Source organism: Bombina bombina, chromosome 3 (genome assembly GCF_027579735.1).
Source record: "Bombina bombina isolate aBomBom1 chromosome 3, aBomBom1.pri, whole genome shotgun sequence".
NCBI classification, from domain to species: Eukaryota; Metazoa; Chordata; class Amphibia; order Anura; family Bombinatoridae; genus Bombina; species Bombina bombina.
The window spans coordinates 848,530,561-848,552,154 of record NC_069501.1 but is presented as its reverse complement, the minus strand read 5'-3'; the positions used below and the strand labels follow the sequence as shown (position 1 = coordinate 848,552,154).

Sequence of the window (21,594 nt, the reverse complement as noted above, 5' to 3'; positions counted from 1 at the left end):
CTGTGCTTACTCAGTTCACTAAATTCACCACTTAGTTCATGTCATAGATGCGTATTAAACTAATCTATCAATTTCTTTCATGGTGGTGAGAGTCCACAATCCATTACTCCTGGGATTCAACTCCTGGCCACTAGGTGGAGGCAATAATTCCCAAGACTTCCAAAACCATTTTATCCCTCCCACCTCTCTGGTCTATCAGTCTGACATACAGCCAAGCAAAGCGAAGTAGAAAAGAAGGTAGGAAAGGACAAAGAAAGAAAAATTAGGTGCAAAATAGCACTGCCACCAAGATAAAATAAAAAATAATAAAATGGGCAGGTTCATGGACTCACCACCATGAAAGAAATACATTTAGCAGGTAAGCATACATTTTGGTTTCTATCATAAGGTGGTGAGAGCCCACAATTTATTGCTCCGGGGAACTAACACCCAAGCTGTACAGTCCACAAGTAAATTTCTATGGGACAAAACATTTTGAAAAAAGACAGGCACCTAATTTCCAGACACTGCTGCCTAGAAGACTTTTCTACCAAAGATCACTTCAAAAGAAGCAAAAACATTAAGGTGGTATAAATTAGAAAGGTATGTAAGAATGACCATGTTGTTGCATGGGAATTTGTATTGGCATACCAGAGAGGTGGGAGGGATGAAAGGCTCTTGGAAGCTTTATGAATCTTTGCCTTCTCCTGGAGGCCAGGAATTGAAACCTAGGAGTCTCACCACCTTATGAAAGAAATATGTGTTATAAATATTTGCCTAGATTACAAGTTTTGCGCTATAGAGGGTGCAAAATGAACGCAACAAAAGTTGCGTTATTTCACCCCCCATGGGGCTGCTATTATGAGTTTCTGAAAAGCCTCCTTGTGCGTGCGATATGATGGCGATAATAACTTTATTTAGTGGTGGCGATGTCGGGGAGCAGCGAATAGGGGTTAATAACTTTATTATAATGGTGGCGATGTCGGGGAGCGGCGGAATAGGGGTTAATAACTTTTATTAGTGGCGGAGATGTCGGGAGTGGCAGATTAGGGGTTAATATAAGTTTTAAATAGTGATTGCGATGCGGGAGGGCAGCGGTTTAGGGGTAATAGGTAGTTTATGGGTGTTAGTGTACTTTGTAACACTTTAGTTATGAGTTTTGTGAAACATTTTTGTTGCAAAATTCTTAACTACTGGTCTCTGAAGGCGGAATGCATCGTGTCGGTATAGGCTGGAACGCAAGAATTTTAGCCTCACCGCAAAACTTGTAATACCGGCGCTATGGAAATCCCACGCAAAAACATCATTTTGTTTAGTGTGGGATTGACGTTGCGTTACAGGCTAAAATGCTTGTGGTACAGCTATAGACTCGTAATGGCTGTGTTACTGCTTTTATGCTAAAATGGCCATTTTTTCAGCTTTAAAACCATAACGCAAAACTCGTAATCTAGGTGAATGTGTTTTATCACTATATGACACCTCAAGTTTTATTTTTGCAACTGAAGTTTTATTCAATGTATTTAGTTACAACTTTGATAATAAATAAACATTGTGGCCCCTATTTATTAAATCATAGACAAACAAGGTTCTTAACTAGAAAACCTGTCCACCTGGGATAACGACAAGTGATCCAGTCATAATTTATAGTCTCTATCACAGAATATGGACTGAAGTACAAAATAAATGCGAGAAAAAAAACTTTTCTCTAAAATTAACCTCTTCACATTTAGAGGGAAGGGCATTTACGGGAGCAATAATCTTTATGGAAAACTGCAGTGAGAATCTTGATGAGTTATAGATTTAAACCCTAGTAGTTAAAAAATAGCAACACACCTGTTAAGAATGTTATGCTCTGCCATGAATTATCTATCTTTTTATCTATGTCAAAATGAAACAATATAATTTATTAGTCAAGAAATAGTACATAGGGCCAGCTTACGAGTGTAGTGGTAATTATCTTGCACGCTAACTCTGCTAGAAGTAAGTTTTTTGCACATATTACAACGTTTTCACTTGCTAATCCGAGGCACACAAAGCACCAAACTTTCAATATCGCGATTGCATTAACGTATTCCCCCATAGACTTCAATGGATTGTGAAAACTGAAAAAAAACACCATACTTATGCGTAAAGCCGATCTCGTTTAACCAAGTGCGCTAACCTGACATGACATATAAAAATTTCCCATTCCCATGTGCTTCACATGTAAAATATGCATTTTGTGCATTGCATTTCTGAAATTAAATTTTAGCGTGGTTGAGTAAGCGCACATGAAAATTTAGGATTCTTAAGGCGTGTTATTGAAATATTGCATATAAAATATTAATAAAATTTAATATAAATGATTAAAAATTAATAAACATACTGTACAATATTCTAAATATTCCAATATATCTAAATATTTTACAGTATGCTTATTAATTTTTAATATATATTTTTTTTAAATAAATCCTATAATATAAAAGGCCAAGTGTGTTTGTCTGAAGCTCTCATGCGCAGTAGAGACAGCGCAAGGACAAACACACCTGGCCTTAGAGTCTACCTGATCTGCTGTCCGCGGTGTGACAATGGTGGACGTGAGTGGGCGTGACAGGGCGTGGCTGGGCGTGACGTGGACGGGACCGGGTGTGGCGGGGCCGGGCGAGGTCGCGCACAGGTGAGAGAGACAGATCAAAAGAGAGGGGGGAGAGAGAGAGAAAGAGAGGGGGAGAGAGCAAAAGAGAGGGGAAAGAGCAAAAGAGAGGGAAGAGAGAGCAAAAGAGAGGGAAGAGAGAGCAAAAGAGAGGGAAGAGAGAGCAAAAAAGAGGGGAGAGAGACCATCATCAAGGAAAACAGATTCCAAGAGGAGAACCTCAAAATAGAAGACAAGGGAAATCACTCAGATTGATCCCTAGTAGGATCCGCTCTGGACCCCTGCCCACGAGGAACAGGACAGTGAGGACTGAGTACAGTCCCCTTATGCCCCACCCAAAGTCAGAATGAGAAACAGCCTGACATTTGGGAACAAAGGCTTCCTCTACCATGTTTTAGCCCTGCAGGGGCAGAGCCTCAAAATATTTATGGAACTCATGGAAGATTCACTTCACGAAAACACTTAGCAAAAAGCAAAGATTATTCGATCTGAAGAGACACCAAGAATAATAATCCTCCATAACTTGGTATATAGAAATTATGGACAGAAAAATAAAAAATGGCACCTTACACCCCCAATGGCTGGGGCACTCACCACCTCTTGAGACCCAGACAGCTAGTGAAACAGACTTTCTCCGATGACATGAGGTCAGGAATACGGAAATGGATCACAGAAGAGTGACCACGCCTCGTCACAAGCTGCATGGTGCAGGCCATAGAAAAACACGCCAAAGCCTACAAGGGCCTGACAAGATAAGGCCGTTATGTTCCGATATAGCCACAAGCCCAAATAACACTACACATTAGCAGACAGATTCACTTAACAAACATGATTAAAGTTCAATAACCCCCTCAGGAGATATTAACCCTTGATTCCTTATAAAGATAAAGGAGTCCCACTGAGACCCTGATTTCTTCGTTTACATTAGTTTTCATCAACAAAGTAAAATGAAATGATCTTACTGGAATCAACGCTGTGGAACAGGAACACAGCCCTTCAAGTGTGACAGATAGTAGACTCGTTTCTGACATGGACTTGAGAGAAAAAGCAGGCAGCGAAACTCGTCAATGCTGATTGCTAAGGAGCTGTTTACATAAATCGCAGAAAGACTCTGCCTGCATCTCCGGACTCTAACATTCATCCATGCTCTAACTGAGAGGCTTGGATTACTTGAAACTCCAGTCCCATTTCGAAGAGTACTACCCTCCATAAGAGACTATATAAAAATCTTCCGACACTTCTCTGCCAACCTCCTATGACGAAAGGCAAAGAATGATGATGAGGGGATGAGGGAAGAGGGGGAGGTATTTAAGCCTTTGGCTGGGGTGTCTTTGCCTCCTCCTGGTGGCCAGGTTCTGAATTCCATAAAGTAATGAATGCAGCTGTGGACTCTTCCCGTTTAAGAAGAAAAGACAGAGGTAGTATATACGCATGGAATATACTGCAATAGTCTGCTCCCCCAAATCACATATTCATATAACCTAAAGCTGCTGATAATCAGATCTATTTTATTTGTTTGTGAAGTCTTCAAACGCCTTTAAAAAATGTCTGGTATATCCAAAATGCTTGTTTGAGTTAGGTGCTGCATCAGCCCATTTTACACTGAAAGGGTTAATACTTAAACAAGGGTTCCAGATAAAAGTGCACCCTGTTGCTTTATCAAGCCCAGCAAATTTGATGTTACAGAGTCCCTCCATACTACAGCTCTGTCCGTTGTCTTACCTTGTTTGTGTGTCTTGAAAGTTGCAAAAGTGTGCTCATCCTCTCTGCTGCCTCATATCACTGCAGGCTACAGCCACACAAGTCACTGGGACGCCCGTGTGTAGTGACTGACTGCGAATCCCCACCAGCATTCAGCTGCACACCCCGCTATTGCCGCTCTTTTAATGAGCCTGGTGCCAGGGAGTGATGTCATCAGCCTGTGCTGCTTAAGGTGGTAACTCAGGGATTGCGGCTGCCTTAAAGTGGATTGGATACACAATCCATAGATATTGACGGCACCCAGTATGGCAATTTCACTGACTTTCTTTTCAGCCCACTCCAGCCCTGCCTGCTGCTGACTCTGGCATAGTTGTAGCAGGCTGCAAGTTGGGGAACCCGGGTCATGGCCGGCTGCGCTCAAGGCGGCAGTGCATCCTAGGCGGTTGCCTAGATGCCTAGTGGGAGCGCCGGCCCTGCCTCTATATAATGCATTTCTATTTAGAGCAAGTAGAATTATGAATGAATGTTAAAGGGACAATATAGTCAAAATTAAACGTTCATGATTCAGATAGGGTCTATTATTTTCCTTTAAATAATCTTTTATTGAGGTTATGCAGAATAGAAAACATGTAGTAGACGTCAAATGGCGTTCATGACAAAACATCAGTTGAGTAAAATATCAGTTGAAAATGGAACAATGGTTTAGACAATAATCGAGAAGATTAAAAAAAAAAAAAGATGTACTACTGAAACCTCTTTTTATAAATCTAAAAGTTTACATAAATGACTAGTTAGCTGGTCACTTATAGACCCTTTGATGTACGTAAAACCAATGATACATGATAGTCATATTTTTACGACCCTAGTGGGTGTAATGACGCTCATTAGATATGAACATATAATTGTAGCTATAACAATAGAATATAAACTTGTGTTTTCAGTATATAAATGCAGTAGTGATGAAATCCTATTGGGTCCAATGTCATATAGTAGATATGAAAATAATTGGATTGCTAATATAATAAAGTACAAAAGTAGTAATGAGAGTAAAATATAAACTTGAATCTAAGAGAATTTTGTTTTTCAGCGTGTAAACACCGATGAGGTAATATAGTATAGGGGCAACTCAAAAATTGGCTGATGAGAAAAAAATATGGTCGCTTATGGACCTGCCGGAACTCTAGTTTTTTTACGAAGGGAGACCTAGTAGCTGAGATGTGGAAATGCTAAGTAGTTAAGAATAAGTTGCTGTAAAGTTAACATATAAGTACAGCATAGTATGTTATAAAGTGTGGTGCAGTGTAAGAGTATAGTCGTGGGAGTCTTGAAATATAGTAGAGCGTTAGAACCAGCTATGTAGCAATAACAGCTAATTTGGGAACACTAATAACACAAACTGTTTGCATGTGATAAGCATTACTTTTCACCTTTTTAATAAGTGAATTATATAAGCACATCTTATAGTGCTGAACAAAAGATACCTATGTGTGAGATAAGGTTATACCTGAAAAGTAGAAGAGGAAAACATAAAAACTTAGAACATAAGGGATGTGTAATTAAAACATCTACTTTAAGAGTAATATATCAGGCAAGTATTAGGAGATCACAGTGCTGTAATATATATATGTTTCTGTCATTAATATAGAAAGGCCTCATAAACAATAATTAGCCTGTATCAATGGGTTACTAGGCCAGAGGTAAAGCAAATTATGCAGAGAAATCTAGCAACACATCACAAGCCAAACAGACTGATAGATTTTCTTAGCTACACACAATAGGATAGTAGGTGACTGTCCCTTTGCTATAAGGAGACCATTTCTTAGCTTACAGCTATAGCATTTAGGTATATCAGTCTAAAGCTTCTCTCAGCTAAGGCTGTAATCCGCCAACTCAGGTGCTTAGCTGCTAGACATCTAGTGAAAAGTGAAAAGCAACAACCCAAATATGTATACTATGATTTGCAGGATAATTTAAGGTCTCATAAGGTATATTAGACTATAGAGTCATCATGTGTATGAGACAGTGTAAAGTTGTCATAGGGTTGTAAGTTCTATGAAGAAGGGTTGTATAGGTCAGCTGTCTTACCCGATGCCAGCTCTAAAAAGTAGAAGAGCGACATAAAGGTTTGTAGCAGTCGGATCCTGCTGTGTAGATGTGAAGTGGCAAAAGTCTTCTGGAAGTTGCACATCACCATTTTGTTGCGTAGATCTTGTCTGCAAGACGCTCTGACTTAGTAAGCCTGTGTATGAGCTTAAGAGAAATGCACTAGAGGGAGCCGACCTCAGTAGTGACCTCTCCATTGTGACTCGAGCAGGATCCTTCTGTGACTTCCAGGTGGCATGTTGGCAGGCTTCGGCACCCAGTAATCTGCTCCGCAAATGAAGAAGAGAAGGCATCGACAGCATCTTGGTTCGATTGAGATTCTCCTCGTCCGCAGGCTGCATCTTTCTGGGGTCGGCCGCATTCCCCATAGGAAAGGTTAATAACGGTTGAGGTGATCTCTCTAGCGAGGTCTCATGCACACATAGGCTGCCAGCACATTTTCCCTCTAGCGCTTTAGCCTGATACTGCGCCACTGACTCCACACATTACCCCACGTTGATGACGGCCGTACAAGCTGAATCAGGCTATTGAATCTGTAAGTAATTTTCCCCTCAAGTTCCGTTAGAAAGGCCTTCACTGCAGAATGTAAGTCCTCCATTATGAATATAACAGGCCAAGATCTGAGCCTTTATTCTAGGATGGCCAATAAAAAGATCAAATAATCCGGGCTGGAGAGCTCTGCCTTGGAAAATATTGATATCAGAGTGATCTTTAGGAAATCCTTTACAGCTTAATGTATGTTGAGGTGCTGGATGGTTTGTATTTGCATTGATTTTGTAGTAGAATATAAGTCCATCAGGCAGAGCTCCCAGTAAAGCTGCCATCTACGGCCATGGTCCGGACATGCCCCCAGGGCATATTATTTTAAACAACTTTTCAAGTTACTTTAATCAGCAAATTTGCTTTGTTCTCTTGTATTTTAGTTAAATGCAAAACCTTGGTAGGCTCATATGCTAATTTCTAAGCCCTTGAAGGCCGCCTCTTATCTGAATGCATTTGGCGGTTTTTCACACCTAGATGGCGTTAATTCATGTGTGCCATATAGATAACATTGTGCTCACGCCCATGGAGTTACTTATGAGTCAGCACTGATTGGCTTAAATGCAAGCCTGTCAAAAGAACTGAAATAAAGGGGCAGTCTTCAGAGGCTTAGATACAAGGAAATCACAGAGGTAAAAAGTATATTAATATAACCTTGTTGGTTTTGCAAAAAAACATAGATAACACCTTTACTAACTATTCCCCAGCTTTGTACAACCAGCATTGTTTATTTAATATACTTTACAACATTTAAACCTCTAAATATCTGCCTGTTTCTAAGCTAATACAGACAGCTTTTTATCGCATGCGCTTTATGATCTTTTCACAACAGGCGACTGCAAATTCATGTGAGCCATATAGATAACATTGTGCTCTCTCCCATGGCATTGTGCATGAAACAGCACTAATTGGCTAAAATGCAAGTCAACAGATAATAAATAAAAAAACATGTGATAAGGGGGCAGTCTGCAGAGGCTAAGATACAAGGTAATCACAGAGGTAAAAAGTATATAAATATAACCATGTTGGCTGTGCAAAACTGGATTTGTGTATATTCTTCACATTCTTTAGTAAGCTTCCCGTCAGTTTGTTCTGCCTACCCTGAGAGTTGTATCTTTGTATTGGCACCACCGGCTTTCCATCTATGAAGAACATATTCATTTTATGAAGATCACAGATATATAATAATTAGTACAAAATGTGTTAAGATAATTAGTATAAAAATTATATTTAATTATTTTAATACTTTTGGCAATTCTAAAATATAATTATCTTTGTTAAACCCTTGATTTATTGGAGGTTTAATAAATGCAGACACTATATTTAGTTGATATTAAAGGGACAGTCTACACCAGAATTTTTATTGTTTTAAAAGATAGTTAATTTATTACCCATTTCCCAGTTTTGCTTAACCAACACAGTTATAATAATATACTTTTAACCTCTGTGATTATCTTGTAGCTAAGCCTCTGCAAACTGCCCCTTTTTTCAGTTCTTTTGACAGACTTGCAGTCCAGCCAATCAGTGCCTGCTCCCAGATTACTTCACGTGCACGAGCACAGTGTTATCTATATGAAATATGTGAACTACACCCTCTAGTGGTGAAAAACTGAAAAAATGCAATCTGAAAGAGGTGGGCTTCAAGGTCTAAGAAATTAGCATATGAACCTCCTAGGTTAAGCTTTCAACTAAGAATACCAAGAGAACAAAGCAATGTTGGTGATAAAAGTAAATTGGAAAATTGTTTAAAATTACATGCTCTATCTGAATCATGAAAGTTTATTTTGGCCTAGACTGTCCCTTTAAGGTACTGTAAAGCATATATAGATATGTTAAGTGTATATATTTTACATAGGAATAAATACATAAATGACAGGAGCAAAATGATGGTCTGCCATTTGAATAGATGATTTTTAATGCAAATACATATTGTAAATTTAACCCATGGTTAGCATAGAGTTTGTTAAAAAAAACAAAAATTGTGACATTCTAAAATGCCTTTTTTTAGACAGAACTAAAATGCCCTTTCAATATAATGTAAAGCATAAATATATATAAAGTAAAGCATAAATATATATATATATATATATATATATATATATATATATAATGTAAAGAATAAATATATATAATGTAAAGCATAAATATATATAATGTAAAGCATAAATATATATATATATAATGTAAAGAATAAATATATATAATGTAAAGCACAAATATATATAATGTAAAACATAAAAATATATAATGTAAAGCACAAATATATATAATGTAAAGCATAAATATATATAAAGTAAAGCATAAATATATATAAAGTAAAGAATATATATATATATATATATATAATGTAAAGAATAAATATATATAATGTAAAGCATAAATATATATAATGTAAAGCATAAATATATATATATATATATATATATATATATAATGTAAAGAATAAATATATATAATGTAAAGCACAAATATATATAATGTAAAGCATAAATATATATAATGTAAAAAATAAATATATATAATGTAAAGCATAAATATATATAATGTAAAGAATATATATAATGTAAAGTATAAATATATATATATATATATATATATAAAATGTAAAGAATAAATGTATATAATGTAAAGCATAAATATATATAATGTAAAGCATAAATATATATATACTGTAAAGAATAAATATATATAATGTAAAGCATAAATATATATAATGTAAACAATAAATATATATAATGTAAAGAATATATATATAATGTAAAGAATAAATATATATAATGTAAAGAATATATATATAATGTAAAGAATAAATATATATATAATCAGTGATGTGCAGTGAGGTCAGAGGCTGGTGAGGCACTAGATATGATACGCCGGAGAAACACATGTACAGAGGGCCGCAAGTACCCCCAACAGGGCAGGTTTAAATGATAGCTGAACCAGTGCACAGGTGACATAATCAGGCGATGGGTGAGAGCAAGTTAGTAACCACTGAGTTACTGATCAGCTGATTACTTCACCTGTGCACTGATTTGGCTATAATGAAAACCTGGCCTGTTGGGGGTACTTGAGGACCATTGTTGAGAAACACTGCACTAAAGCACCAGCTCATCGGAAATGTATTGATTAGCTGGACAATAAAGCACACATACTCTGCTCACTGACACCCACACACACTCTGATCACATACACACTCACACAATTCTGTGGCACAGTGCCAGTTACTAAGCAATTAGAATGATACACAATCTCTTCTCTACTCACTACTGTATTGTAAAAATAGAAATAATTTACCATACAAGTTTTACACAAAGTTATCAATACTGCCAACACAGCTGCTGCAATATGGTGTTCATATGCACGTGCACATCCCACTTAGGTATGCTCTTCAACAAAGCACACCAAAGGATACCAAAAGAATGAAGTACATAATAAAAGTAAAATAGAAAGTTTATTTATTTATTTTTTGTGTGCAATTTCTATCTGAATGATGGAAATGTAATTATGACTTTCATGTTCCTTTCAAAAACTAATTTGATTTGCTGACATGGGGCCAGTAACAAGTGATGCTAATTCTCAAAATATAAATAACTAGAAAAGTCTATTAAAATAGCATGCTCTACCTCAATCATGAAAGTTTAATTTTAAATGTCTCCCTTTGACTATGTGTTTAACCAGTTACTTTACAGTGGCATTATTTCTAAAAACATTTAACTGCAATAATTACATATATTTTTTAAATGACTCATTATCTCCTTTTTATTAATATAAACTTGAATAAAAGCAGCACATATTAAAAACACAATGCAACAGCTTTCAATTGATTTGTGAATTACAAGTTAACAGCAGTCTTTAAATAAATGGAGACACAGAGAAAAATAAAAATAGATACTGCATCCTCTGACTGAACAGACATAACATATATGGAGTTTGAACCAAATTAAATCAAATAACCATGAAAAAGGGAGGCTTAGCAAAATTCAATGTCAAAAACTTTAATTTAAATAATGTGGACACTGCACACTTAACTTCAAACTCTGGGTTTTAAATTATGGATTTAAATCTGAATTGATCCTTTGACTTCCTGTCAGTATTGGGTTATGCTCACTTACTGTCCCCCCTGTTAATGAGCTGTATCTGAACACAATTCAACAAAAACACTAAACCACATTCATTAAATTATCATTTTCACTAATAGAATCCATTTCAGTAAAATCTACGGCTGCAGCACTTACTACAATAAAATGTGGGTGAAACACTGCTCTCTCTGCCTCTATCCCTTTCCTGCTCTGTAAGGATTCAGGAAGTGACAATGGAACATTCCACTGCACTTAGAGGGGAAGAACAGAACTCTCTTTTTCACTTTAGCAAAGCTGTCAGCTTCACAGGACAGCAACAAAATAAATGAAAGTTGTTTTTTTTCCGTTTTTGTTTTGTTTTATATGATTTAACATCCAGCCCCAACCCTAAATTCCACTTACTAATGCCTCTCACTGGATTGGGTCAGCCCAAATGGGACTGCCTCAAATAAGCAGATAATGGGCCATGCAATGAGCTTAACCACTTTAATCCAGTAGATGGCGCAGCATGTTGTGTAATGGTGGGCAGACCTGCTTGTGCCTCTCCATTGCACAACATGTAGCTGTGAAAAAAAAATGCTGGGGAAAAAAAAATAGCAATTTTTTTATTTTTTTTAAAGCCAATAAAAAAAAATATATTTATTTTTGCCCATATGAGAGGTGAAGCACTGCCTCACCTGCCTCTAGTGACTGCACATCACTGTATATAATGTAAAGCATAAATATATATATAATGTAAAGCATAAATATATATAATGTAAAGAATAAATATATATAATGTAAAGCATAAATATATATATAATGTAAAGATTATATATATATATATATATAATGTAAAGAATAAATATATATAATGTAAAGCATAAATATATATAATGTAAAGAATAAATATATATAATGTAAAGCATAAATATATATAATGTAAAGAATAAATATATATAATGTAAAGAATAAATATATATAATGTAAAGCATAAATATATATCATGTAAAGAATAAATATAATGTAAAGAATAAATATATATAATGTAAAGAATAAATATAATGTAAAGAATAAATATATATAATGTAAAGCATAAATATATATAATGTAAAGAATAAATATATATAATGTAAAGAATAAATATAATGTAAAGAATAAATATAATGTAAAGAATAAATATATATAATGTAAAGAATAAATATAATGTAAAGAATAAATATATATAATGTAAAGCATAAATATATATAATGTAAAGAATAAATATAATGTAAAGAATAAATATATATAATGTAAAGCATAAATATATATAATGTAAAGAATAAATATAATGTAAAGAATAAATATATATAATGTAAAGCATAAATATATATAATGTAAAGAATAAATATATATAATGTAAAGAATAAATATAATGTAAAGAATAAATATATATAATGTAAAGAATAAATATAATGTAAAGAATAAATATATATAATGTAAAGAATAAATATAATGTAAAGAATAAATATATATAATGTAAAGAATAAATATAATGTAAAGAATAAATATATATAATGTAAAGCATATTTGTGCAAGTTTTTTTTAACTGTGTATTCAGTTCCTAGATTTTTATTTAATGACAATGCAGCCTTCACCGCTTCCCACACACTTATCCCTTATCAAACAAATTGCTTTTCCTGATGAGTAATGTTCTTCTAAAACTCTACATAATGCATTTCTAGTCACAGCAAGTAGAATTATGAATGAATAGTGAGTTTTAAAAGATAACATCCATCAAAATTCTTTCTTTTTTTTGTATGTCACTAAGTTTATTCATGGCTATAAGAAATGTTGCTATTTTGTGTGTACATCTCAATTAAACCACATATTATTATTATCATTTATTTGTATATTCCGTAGTGCGCATTGTCACTTAAAATGATATACTGTATGCTGTTGTTCTGTGCAACTCAAAAACAAATTAGACACTAACAACTAACATGAAGAAGTGGTGTTAAAAATAAAACCCATTTAGATGACTTCCCATAGAAATGATAATGTATGTTTAGACAAACAGATATAACTTATTTGATTAAAAACAATACTTGTATAAAATAAGTGATCTGCTGAAGAACCTACAACTCTAAATGCTAAAAAGCCAAACAGGGGTGAAATTAGAGACCAAAATGGCATAACATAAAAAGGATGCACAAAACAACTTCAGTGGCATAGTATATCAGAACAGCAAAAGGCCACAAAACACATCATGGATTCCACGTTTCCTGCGCTTATCAATCTGAACTCAGCTGGTCTTATGAGTCTTCAGCCTGAAAGTATCCTACTACAAAGCTATCTACTCACGGAAGAAAGCTATACTCTGTAACTTATGAAACAATTCTGTATCATGGATTTTGTATCAAATTGTATTTAACATATTCACAGAGATTGTGTGAGTATTTTTATAAAATATTTAGAAGATCTTAGAATCTGTAAGTACACACACATTTGTGAAATTCCTGAAGAACCTAACTATCAACAGTGTATCAAAGCGCCAACAATAGAGGCAGGGTCTTGTTGCTTAAAAACAATATTTAATTACAATATGAATGCTTGGTTAAAAGCTATATCATTCCATTGTTAATGAAATTTAAAACAAATAATCCAATATTAATAACAGTATACAAATGCAACTTCTTACTATTTAAAAAGAATGGGGGGTTGAACAACCTCAACCGTGATTATACCAATGATACTAAAATATAGTTAAACTTATATTGACAACTTTCAACGATTAAAAGATGATAAAAAATAATTGGATATATCCATCATGGATCCATGTGAACAGTCTAATATTTTTCAATAAAGCGCTGACAATAATGGTTACTGAGTTTCATAAACCAAGCTATAGCTTGCTTATAATGTATTAAGCAAAGGTAAGACAAACAAATCTTTTCCGTTAGTCTTTGGAGTCTCAACATTTCACAATCCGTTCTATGGGGTTTGTGTAATTCTTCAGATTACACTACTATAACTTAAACTTCAAATATTGAATGAACCTTCCTATTTGATGGTCATACCTTTGCTAATAAAATAGGCTCCTATTCATAACAGTAACCAGATACAGTTTAAACAATGCCAATGATATATTGTTGCAACGTGGTAATCATTCAAAATGTGACTTTGATCCGGGTTACTATAGGTTTTAACAGATCTAACTTCAGTGCTATTTCTTACAATGCTACTTAAAGTACTTATAATGAGACTTTGTTTGTATATCAATAGCAAATGTATGTATTGGTACTGCGGGTTACCGCTATTTATATATAGTTTCCCAAAAAATAAAACTTCAAAGTGTGAATAATCGTAATGTATAAATCCTAAATGGTGCAATGTGGTCTGATTCAAAGGTGTACATGTGGGTGTACATGTGTTTTTTTTTGTATCTTTATGATAACAAGAGAATGAAACACATTTGATAATAGAAGTAAATTGCAAAGTTGTTTAAAATTGTATGTTCTAGCCAAATCTTAGATTAAAATGTTGGCGTTTTCTGTTCCTTTAATAAAGTGTTATACTCTGTAAATATTACACATTCAAATGTTCTGCACATAGCAGAATATGTTCTATGTATTTATAAATAGATATTCATATATATATATATATATATATATATATATATATATATAAATATATATATATCTATATATAATCTATATATTAATTAGCGTTTCACTTGTAATCTGGCCCATAATGTTCTTAAATGTAACTACAGTGTCATCATTTAAAACTACAAAACGGGAATTAGGGGGCTAAATAAATTATACAGATTTTTTATCAATCAAACAAGTCAAGCTGTTATGGCTTACCTTTAACTTGTGAGTATAAATGAGAAGTGCGGAGTCAAGCAAATCGATGGAACAACCTGTAGTAACTGCTAGTCACTTATTTTTTTGTGATGATTTATTACCACTTTGTTGCAGTTGTAGGTGTACATATTTTAGCATTGGTATCATTTGGTAATAAATGTTTATGAGCAGAATGACTTTTAGGAATTACAAATATACTTGAGAAAAACTCAAATGTTTAATGTGAGCCTACAGAATGTGTAATAAAGCTTTCCTCGCAAGCTTACAGAATTAAAATTAAGAAAATTAGAACTCATGGTGCTAAAAAGATATTTTTAGTGTCACCATAACTGTGTCTTTTAAATAAATCCATACATTCATGACACCCTTTACTCATTTAAAAAATTAGATCTTTCTGTTAAAACATGTTAATTAAATCATCAAGATATCAGATGACTGTTGAAAAATTGGGAATGGTTAATCCACTAAACACCAATTTTGCTAATTGTTTGGAGCAGAAAAGGCCTGATTTGTCATGGGACAGACAAAAGGGTAGCACCCAATGAGCCTAAGTCCAGAGATGCATATTTATTGTTGTGTCTGCAATTCTGACACCCCAGTCAATATCAGTGTCAGCTGTATCATGTGTCCCTGAGGTTGTACTTACTTTAAGGATTAGCAGACGGTAGTGTTATGCTGCAGGAGGTTGTATCCACCCTGCACCTGTGAACTCTTACTTTAAACTGAAGGCACCTTCTGGTAAGTACCAGGATATGTCCTGGCATGTTTGTCTGCTTCTCCCTCCTTGTTTGTGTGCCCCATTGTGATGTCTGTGACTTTTCTGGCTACTGACAAAATGAGAGTGGCTCCTGACATTTTTCCCTTGACTGTGTATCTGTAACTATTTTGGCTCCTGAGCCTGCATCTATCTCTCCCTCCTTATCATGCATGTCTCCTTGTCATGCATTCATCTATTCGTTTTGACTCCTGATCTACTGGTTGTGACTCTTGGCCTTGCATCTTTCTCTCCTTTAGTTGTGATACCATTGACTATTTTAGCAACCTGACCTACTGGCTGACTCCTTATCTGTCTTTCTCCACTCTGTGACACCTATAAACATACTATTCTCTGGCTTTGACTTACTCTCGACAACATTTTGGAGATTGGTTTGTGTTGCCACTACTTTGGGGACGTCTGCCTCAAATTCAAATCATTCCACAGAGTGGTAAAAGGTAAGATGATTTTCCTGTATAGGATTTTAGGCCAACAAACCCAACTAAGAGATAGTTTACATTGAGCTATTAAAAATGGAACTGTAAGCTACCAAAGTTGCCGACAGCTAAAAGTAGTTTACAGCTCCATTTTAGTACCAGGCTTTCTTTTAAATATTTTGCACAACTCTTTGCCCTATGCATAGAGCCACTAGCCGCCAAAATCCGCTCGCAGGTGGATATAACGGGAGTTAAGATCAATAAAATGGAATATAAGCTGGCCCTTTTTGCGGACAATATACTCTTGACTTTAACAAATCCACTGATATCGCTGCCTAACCTATACCAAACCCTAGCAACCTTTGCCACTATTTCGGGTTTCAGAATCAATGCAGAAAAATGTGAAGCCCTTCCCATAGCAATCCCCAGACAGACTCAGACTTTATTAGAGTCCAATTTTAACTTTAGATGGATGAACCATTCTCTCAAATACCTAGGAATCCACCTCCCTAACTGTCCCACACAGCTATACAAAGTAAATTACATCCCATTATTTAAACAAATTAAAAAAGACTTATTGAAATGGAAGGGTTTTAATTTCTCGTGGTTGGGAAGAGTGGTGGCGGTAAAAATGAATGCTCTACCGAGGCTATTGTATTTATTTAGAACCCTACCCATTAAAATAGTGAAAACAGATCTAGAGTTATTACAAAAGGAGATTCAAATATTCATTAGAGGTAACAAAACGAACAGAATAGCGAAGTAAATCTTAAATAGACATAAAAAACTGGGAGGTATTGGGGCCCCTAATTTAATAGATTACTATAATGCTGCTAGATTAGCGCAAGACGTCTTGTTACTGAAGAGATCTAAAGAGATTGTATGGCCTAATTTGGAAGCGAATCTAGGTGGGTGGAGCGAGAATGATACAATTATCTGGGACCCAGAGAAAACACAAACCACTAAAGAGACACTAAGACCTTATACTGAAAATCTCACAGTGACTACTTGGAAACTTGCGAGAATTAAATACAAATTACTCCCAAAACACTCCTTATACATGCCGATAAGATTAATACTGCCTAATGAACTCAGGACTCAAATTAAAAAATGGGAAAATAAAGGCTTATACAGAGTAGCGGATTATTTAGAAGGGGGAAATGTTCTGCCATTTAATCAGCTTCAGACTGTAATACACCCACTGAAATTACACTGGTATATCTATTTGCAAATACAATCAGCTATACAAACATATTTGAGAAACCCGAGAGAAAGCAACACCACCACAATAGAACTCTTCTGTAAATCAGCAGACCGCGATAAGCATGCCATCTCCATCCTATACATAGCCATACAAGCTACACAGACCAATACAAAAACATCAACTATGGTGGCATGGGAAAAGGAACTAAATATTTATAAAGACACTAAGGAATGGGAAACAATATTTCAAAACGCAGAGAAGGGACTTATAAGTGTGGACCTTAAAGAAAATGTTACTAAAACCATTTACCGCTGGTACTTAACACCCACGAGAACTGCTCACATGCACACACAAGGAAATATCTATTGCTACAGAGGATGTGGAGATGTAGGAACATATAGACATATGTGGTGGGATTGCAGAGAAATCAAAGGGATTTGGAGACATCTATCTACCTTTCTTAGTCAAATCCTGGACGAAAATATCGATCTCACAATACAACAGGCCCTCCTACATGAACATATAAACATATACAATAAACACATCAACACATTTATCAGGATCCTATGCACAATCACAAGGACGTGTATAGCCAGGTACTGGAAAACGGGTAGCCCCACCTGGACGGAAATATATAATAAAATTAATCATACATACATTATGTATGAGATTGCATCGAATACCCTAGACAACAGAGAAACGGTCCAAGCGGTATGGTACTACTGGATAAATAAGTGAGTCCTAATGATGTATGAATACAGGGAAACGTAACTCAAGGTGGTTTATATTATCACAACCGACTTTACTCCTTAAAATACACACAACATAGACTGATAGACGAATCATACAGACAAAAAAAAGGAGATATGTCGTCACTCCATACCCCCCCCTCCCTCCCTACCTCCCTTCAATCTAGTTTTCTTAAATTTACCTTCTCTCAGTGATATCCTATTTAGCTCTGACTACTTAGAGTGGAGCAGCTATTATTAATTTTATGATGTTATTCTGTTAAATGTTTATATAAGACAAATACAAAACCAGACAGTCTAAAAGAACAATTCTCTTCATAATCAAAAAGAAGAATTCTGGAAATACTGTAAGATCATGGAATTTACATCATGCATGAACGGGGACTGCAGGACTCTATTCTTGTAAACTGTGATACCATAGCTCACTACTAGGATTGTAATTTGAATTGAAGGTTGGATAATCATATACTATTGTAAACTTTCTCCCTGAGCCTTCCAGCAACTGAGGTACACGGAGAGAAAGGTATGTTTCTTTTTGTAATGGTTTATTTCTAAAAATTAATAAAAATTATTCAAACATAAATATTTTGCACAGTGTGTGCAGTCAATCTGTTCGTGTATGTGTAAGTTAATGATTTCATCTGACGCCGGATTTCTCGAAAATCGTGCCATAACAAGTTCATTACTAGAGTAACCTGACTGCTGACCTTACACTATAAAAGTTACATTTAACACCTGCCCTCCTTACCTGTGATTGCCTCTTTAGAGAAAGACACAAGAGTTATGTAGGTCACTAAACAAAGATACATTGAATTTATGAAAAAAAAAATGTATTTAAGGAAAAACATTTTTTTATTTTATTACATTTTTTAATTTATTGATATATGTTATATTTAGTGCTGCCCTAGGCATAGGCCAAGTTGGAAATTTGGAGATATGTGCTTGATTATATTTTTATATGTAAATACATATTGATATTTAAAGGAACATAACTCCAACTAGTACTATACCTGGGCCAACAATACATTTACATAACAAATGTATTAATTAAAACACTTCCATTGTTTGCAAACTTTAATATCTCAAAGGAACCACGCCTTAAAAAGCTTATTTTTCCTCTTTTACACCTAGTTGAGCATGCTGTAATATATGAGGCTTTATCGACAGTTTCCAATAGTGTTTTACCTGTTTGGGCGTTCAAAGGAAACTGGTGTAATTTTGCGCTTTTCGGTTTCTATTATTTTTGGAAAACACTCCATCGGAAGTGGATGGCTTCCATTTACGCAAAACCATTTATGGCTCAATGTAAATGTGCCCTTAGTGCTTACAGCAACTGGCCTGTCTTCATTACCAAACAAAAAAAACAACATTCTTAAAGTATAAGGAGCAGAGTTTCTTTTTTGAAGTGTTAAGTCAAATATGTTGTTGATATAAAAATGACAATTTGTTACCTTGCTTGACATCTGATTTTGAGTAAAAGAGTGTTGAGATATAAATCTTTAAACAACATTCACATATTTACGCACATACCTTTGTAGGTTTAAAGATATTTTCTATGCTAAACAATTTAGTTGGTTTATAGGTTTAGTTTAAACATGACATCTGCTAATACTACTGAATGTGCTTAATATTGATGATTTGTTTTCTAGCACAGACATAATGTGAGTAAATGTTTTATCAGTGCATAATAACCTTTTGGTCAATGTACTTGTTTTCCTCAATTCCAGATCTTTTGGAATGGTCGCAGGAAGAAGAGGAGGCCGATGGAAGTCTTCGTAGTAAGCAACTTGTATCCTGCTGCTGACGATCAATAAACTGTTTCATGAAACTTTCCCTTAAACAAAATTGAATAAGATTAACAATAGTTACTGAATATTGAGTATAGCATGTGTTAGATTTAATAAGAAATAACAGTATAACAAAAGCAGACACTGCTATGTATGAAAAAAAGAAGTTGTTACTGCAAGACTTGCCACCTTGGCATTTGTTAACACACACACAACAAACCTTGTAGGCCCCTGAGAAACATGATTTTACTTTTCGGATGGTACTTCATTTAAAAGAATATTGTTAATTTGGTTCCATTAGCAGAACTTCCAAGTATGCATTAAAATTCCATTTTCTCTGTAAGATATGCTGACCAAAAACTTTGGATTTGTATGAATGACCAACCTACTTTGGTTAAATGTTCACACCTAATCTCAGGCACTCTTGATTATGTTCTATAAGAATTCTATAATGTCATGGAGTCTCATTCTATTATTCAGAGGGAAGCAGGAATGACAATGCCACATAGTAGATTTATGTTAGGATCAGTCTTTACAGATACAAATTGGCTCCCGTTTCAATGCCTCAGAAGAGTCACTGTTTGAATTTATATTAATGCTTAAATAATTTAAATTACAGTAAAGTCTAGTTAAACATAGGAAAAAATATATTACAGCCAGGAGTATCACAGATTTTTAAAGATGTTTTTGGCAAGGATTAAGTCTTTCCCTGAAGCAAAAATAAAACATATCAGCTAATTAATTTAATAGTGACGGCTGACTAGTGTTTGAGTGCATTTTTTAACTTAACAATTAAGATTAGTTTAAGATGTATGGAATTAACATTGTTTAAATACCCAAACTCTTCACTGAATCATAAATGAATAATGTCTGCTCTTAAAGGGACATTAAACCCAAAATGTTTCTTTCATGATTCAGACAGAGAATACAATTTTAAACAAAATTCCAATTTACTTCTATTATCTAATGTGCTTCATTATGTAGATATCCTTTGTTAAAGAAATAGCAATGCACATGGGTGAGCCAATCACATGAGGCAAATATGTGCAGCCACCAATCAGAAGCTACTGAGCCTATCTAGATATGCTTTTCAGGAAGGAATATCAAGAGAATGAAGCAAATTAGATAACAGAAGTAAATTAAAAAGTTGTTTAAAATGGTATTCTCTATCTGAATCATGAAAGAGAAAATGTGGGTTTAATGTCCCTTTAAGTTTGTAGAAGTTTTTAATAGAGTGATTTCAGCAATACTATTTAATTCTGTTAAGCTATAAAACAATTGTGTTTAATAATGTGAACTGAGCATGAGAAAAATGCAAACAACCCAATACAGGGAGTGCAGAATTATTAGGCAAATTAGTATTTTGACCACATCATCCTTTTTATGCATGTTGTCTTACTCCAAGCTGTATAGGCTCGAAAGCCTACTACCAATTAAGCATATTAGGTGATGTGCATCTCTGTAATGAGAAGGGGTGTGGTCTAATGACATCAACACCCTATATCAGGTGTGCATAATTATTAGGCAACTTCCTTTCCTTTGGCAAAATGGGTCAAAAGAAGGACTTGACAGGCTCAGAAAAGTCAAAAATAGTGTGATATCTTGCAGAGGGATGCAGCACTCTTAAAATTGCAAAGCTTCTGAAGCGTGATCATCGAACAATCAAGCGTTTCATTCAAAATAGTCAACAGGGTCGCAAGAAGCGTGTGGAAAAACCAAGGCGCAAAATAACTGCCCATGAACTGAGAAAAGTCAAGCGTGCAGCTGCCAAGATGCCACTTGCCACCAGTTTGGCCATATTT

At 34.7% G+C, this 21,594-nt stretch overlaps 1 protein-coding gene and 1 non-coding gene across 3 annotated transcripts in view; both read right to left on the bottom strand.

Moving 5' to 3' along the window:
• Positions 1 to 21,594, bottom strand: part of NALCN (sodium leak channel, non-selective) — a 1,159,715-nt gene that overhangs the window by 265,884 nt on the left and 872,237 nt on the right. For both annotated transcript variants that reach the window (XM_053707809.1, XM_053707808.1), the window contains one exon: positions 19,698 to 19,839. In XM_053707809.1, the coding sequence (XP_053563784.1) occupies positions 19,698 to 19,839 (142 nt within the window). The remainder of the gene's footprint in view (positions 1 to 19,697; positions 19,840 to 21,594) is intronic.
• On the bottom strand, positions 3,008 to 3,118 carry LOC128655138 (U5 spliceosomal RNA). The gene has a single exon (XR_008401686.1). It is a non-coding gene; the product is annotated as a U5 spliceosomal RNA (small nuclear RNA).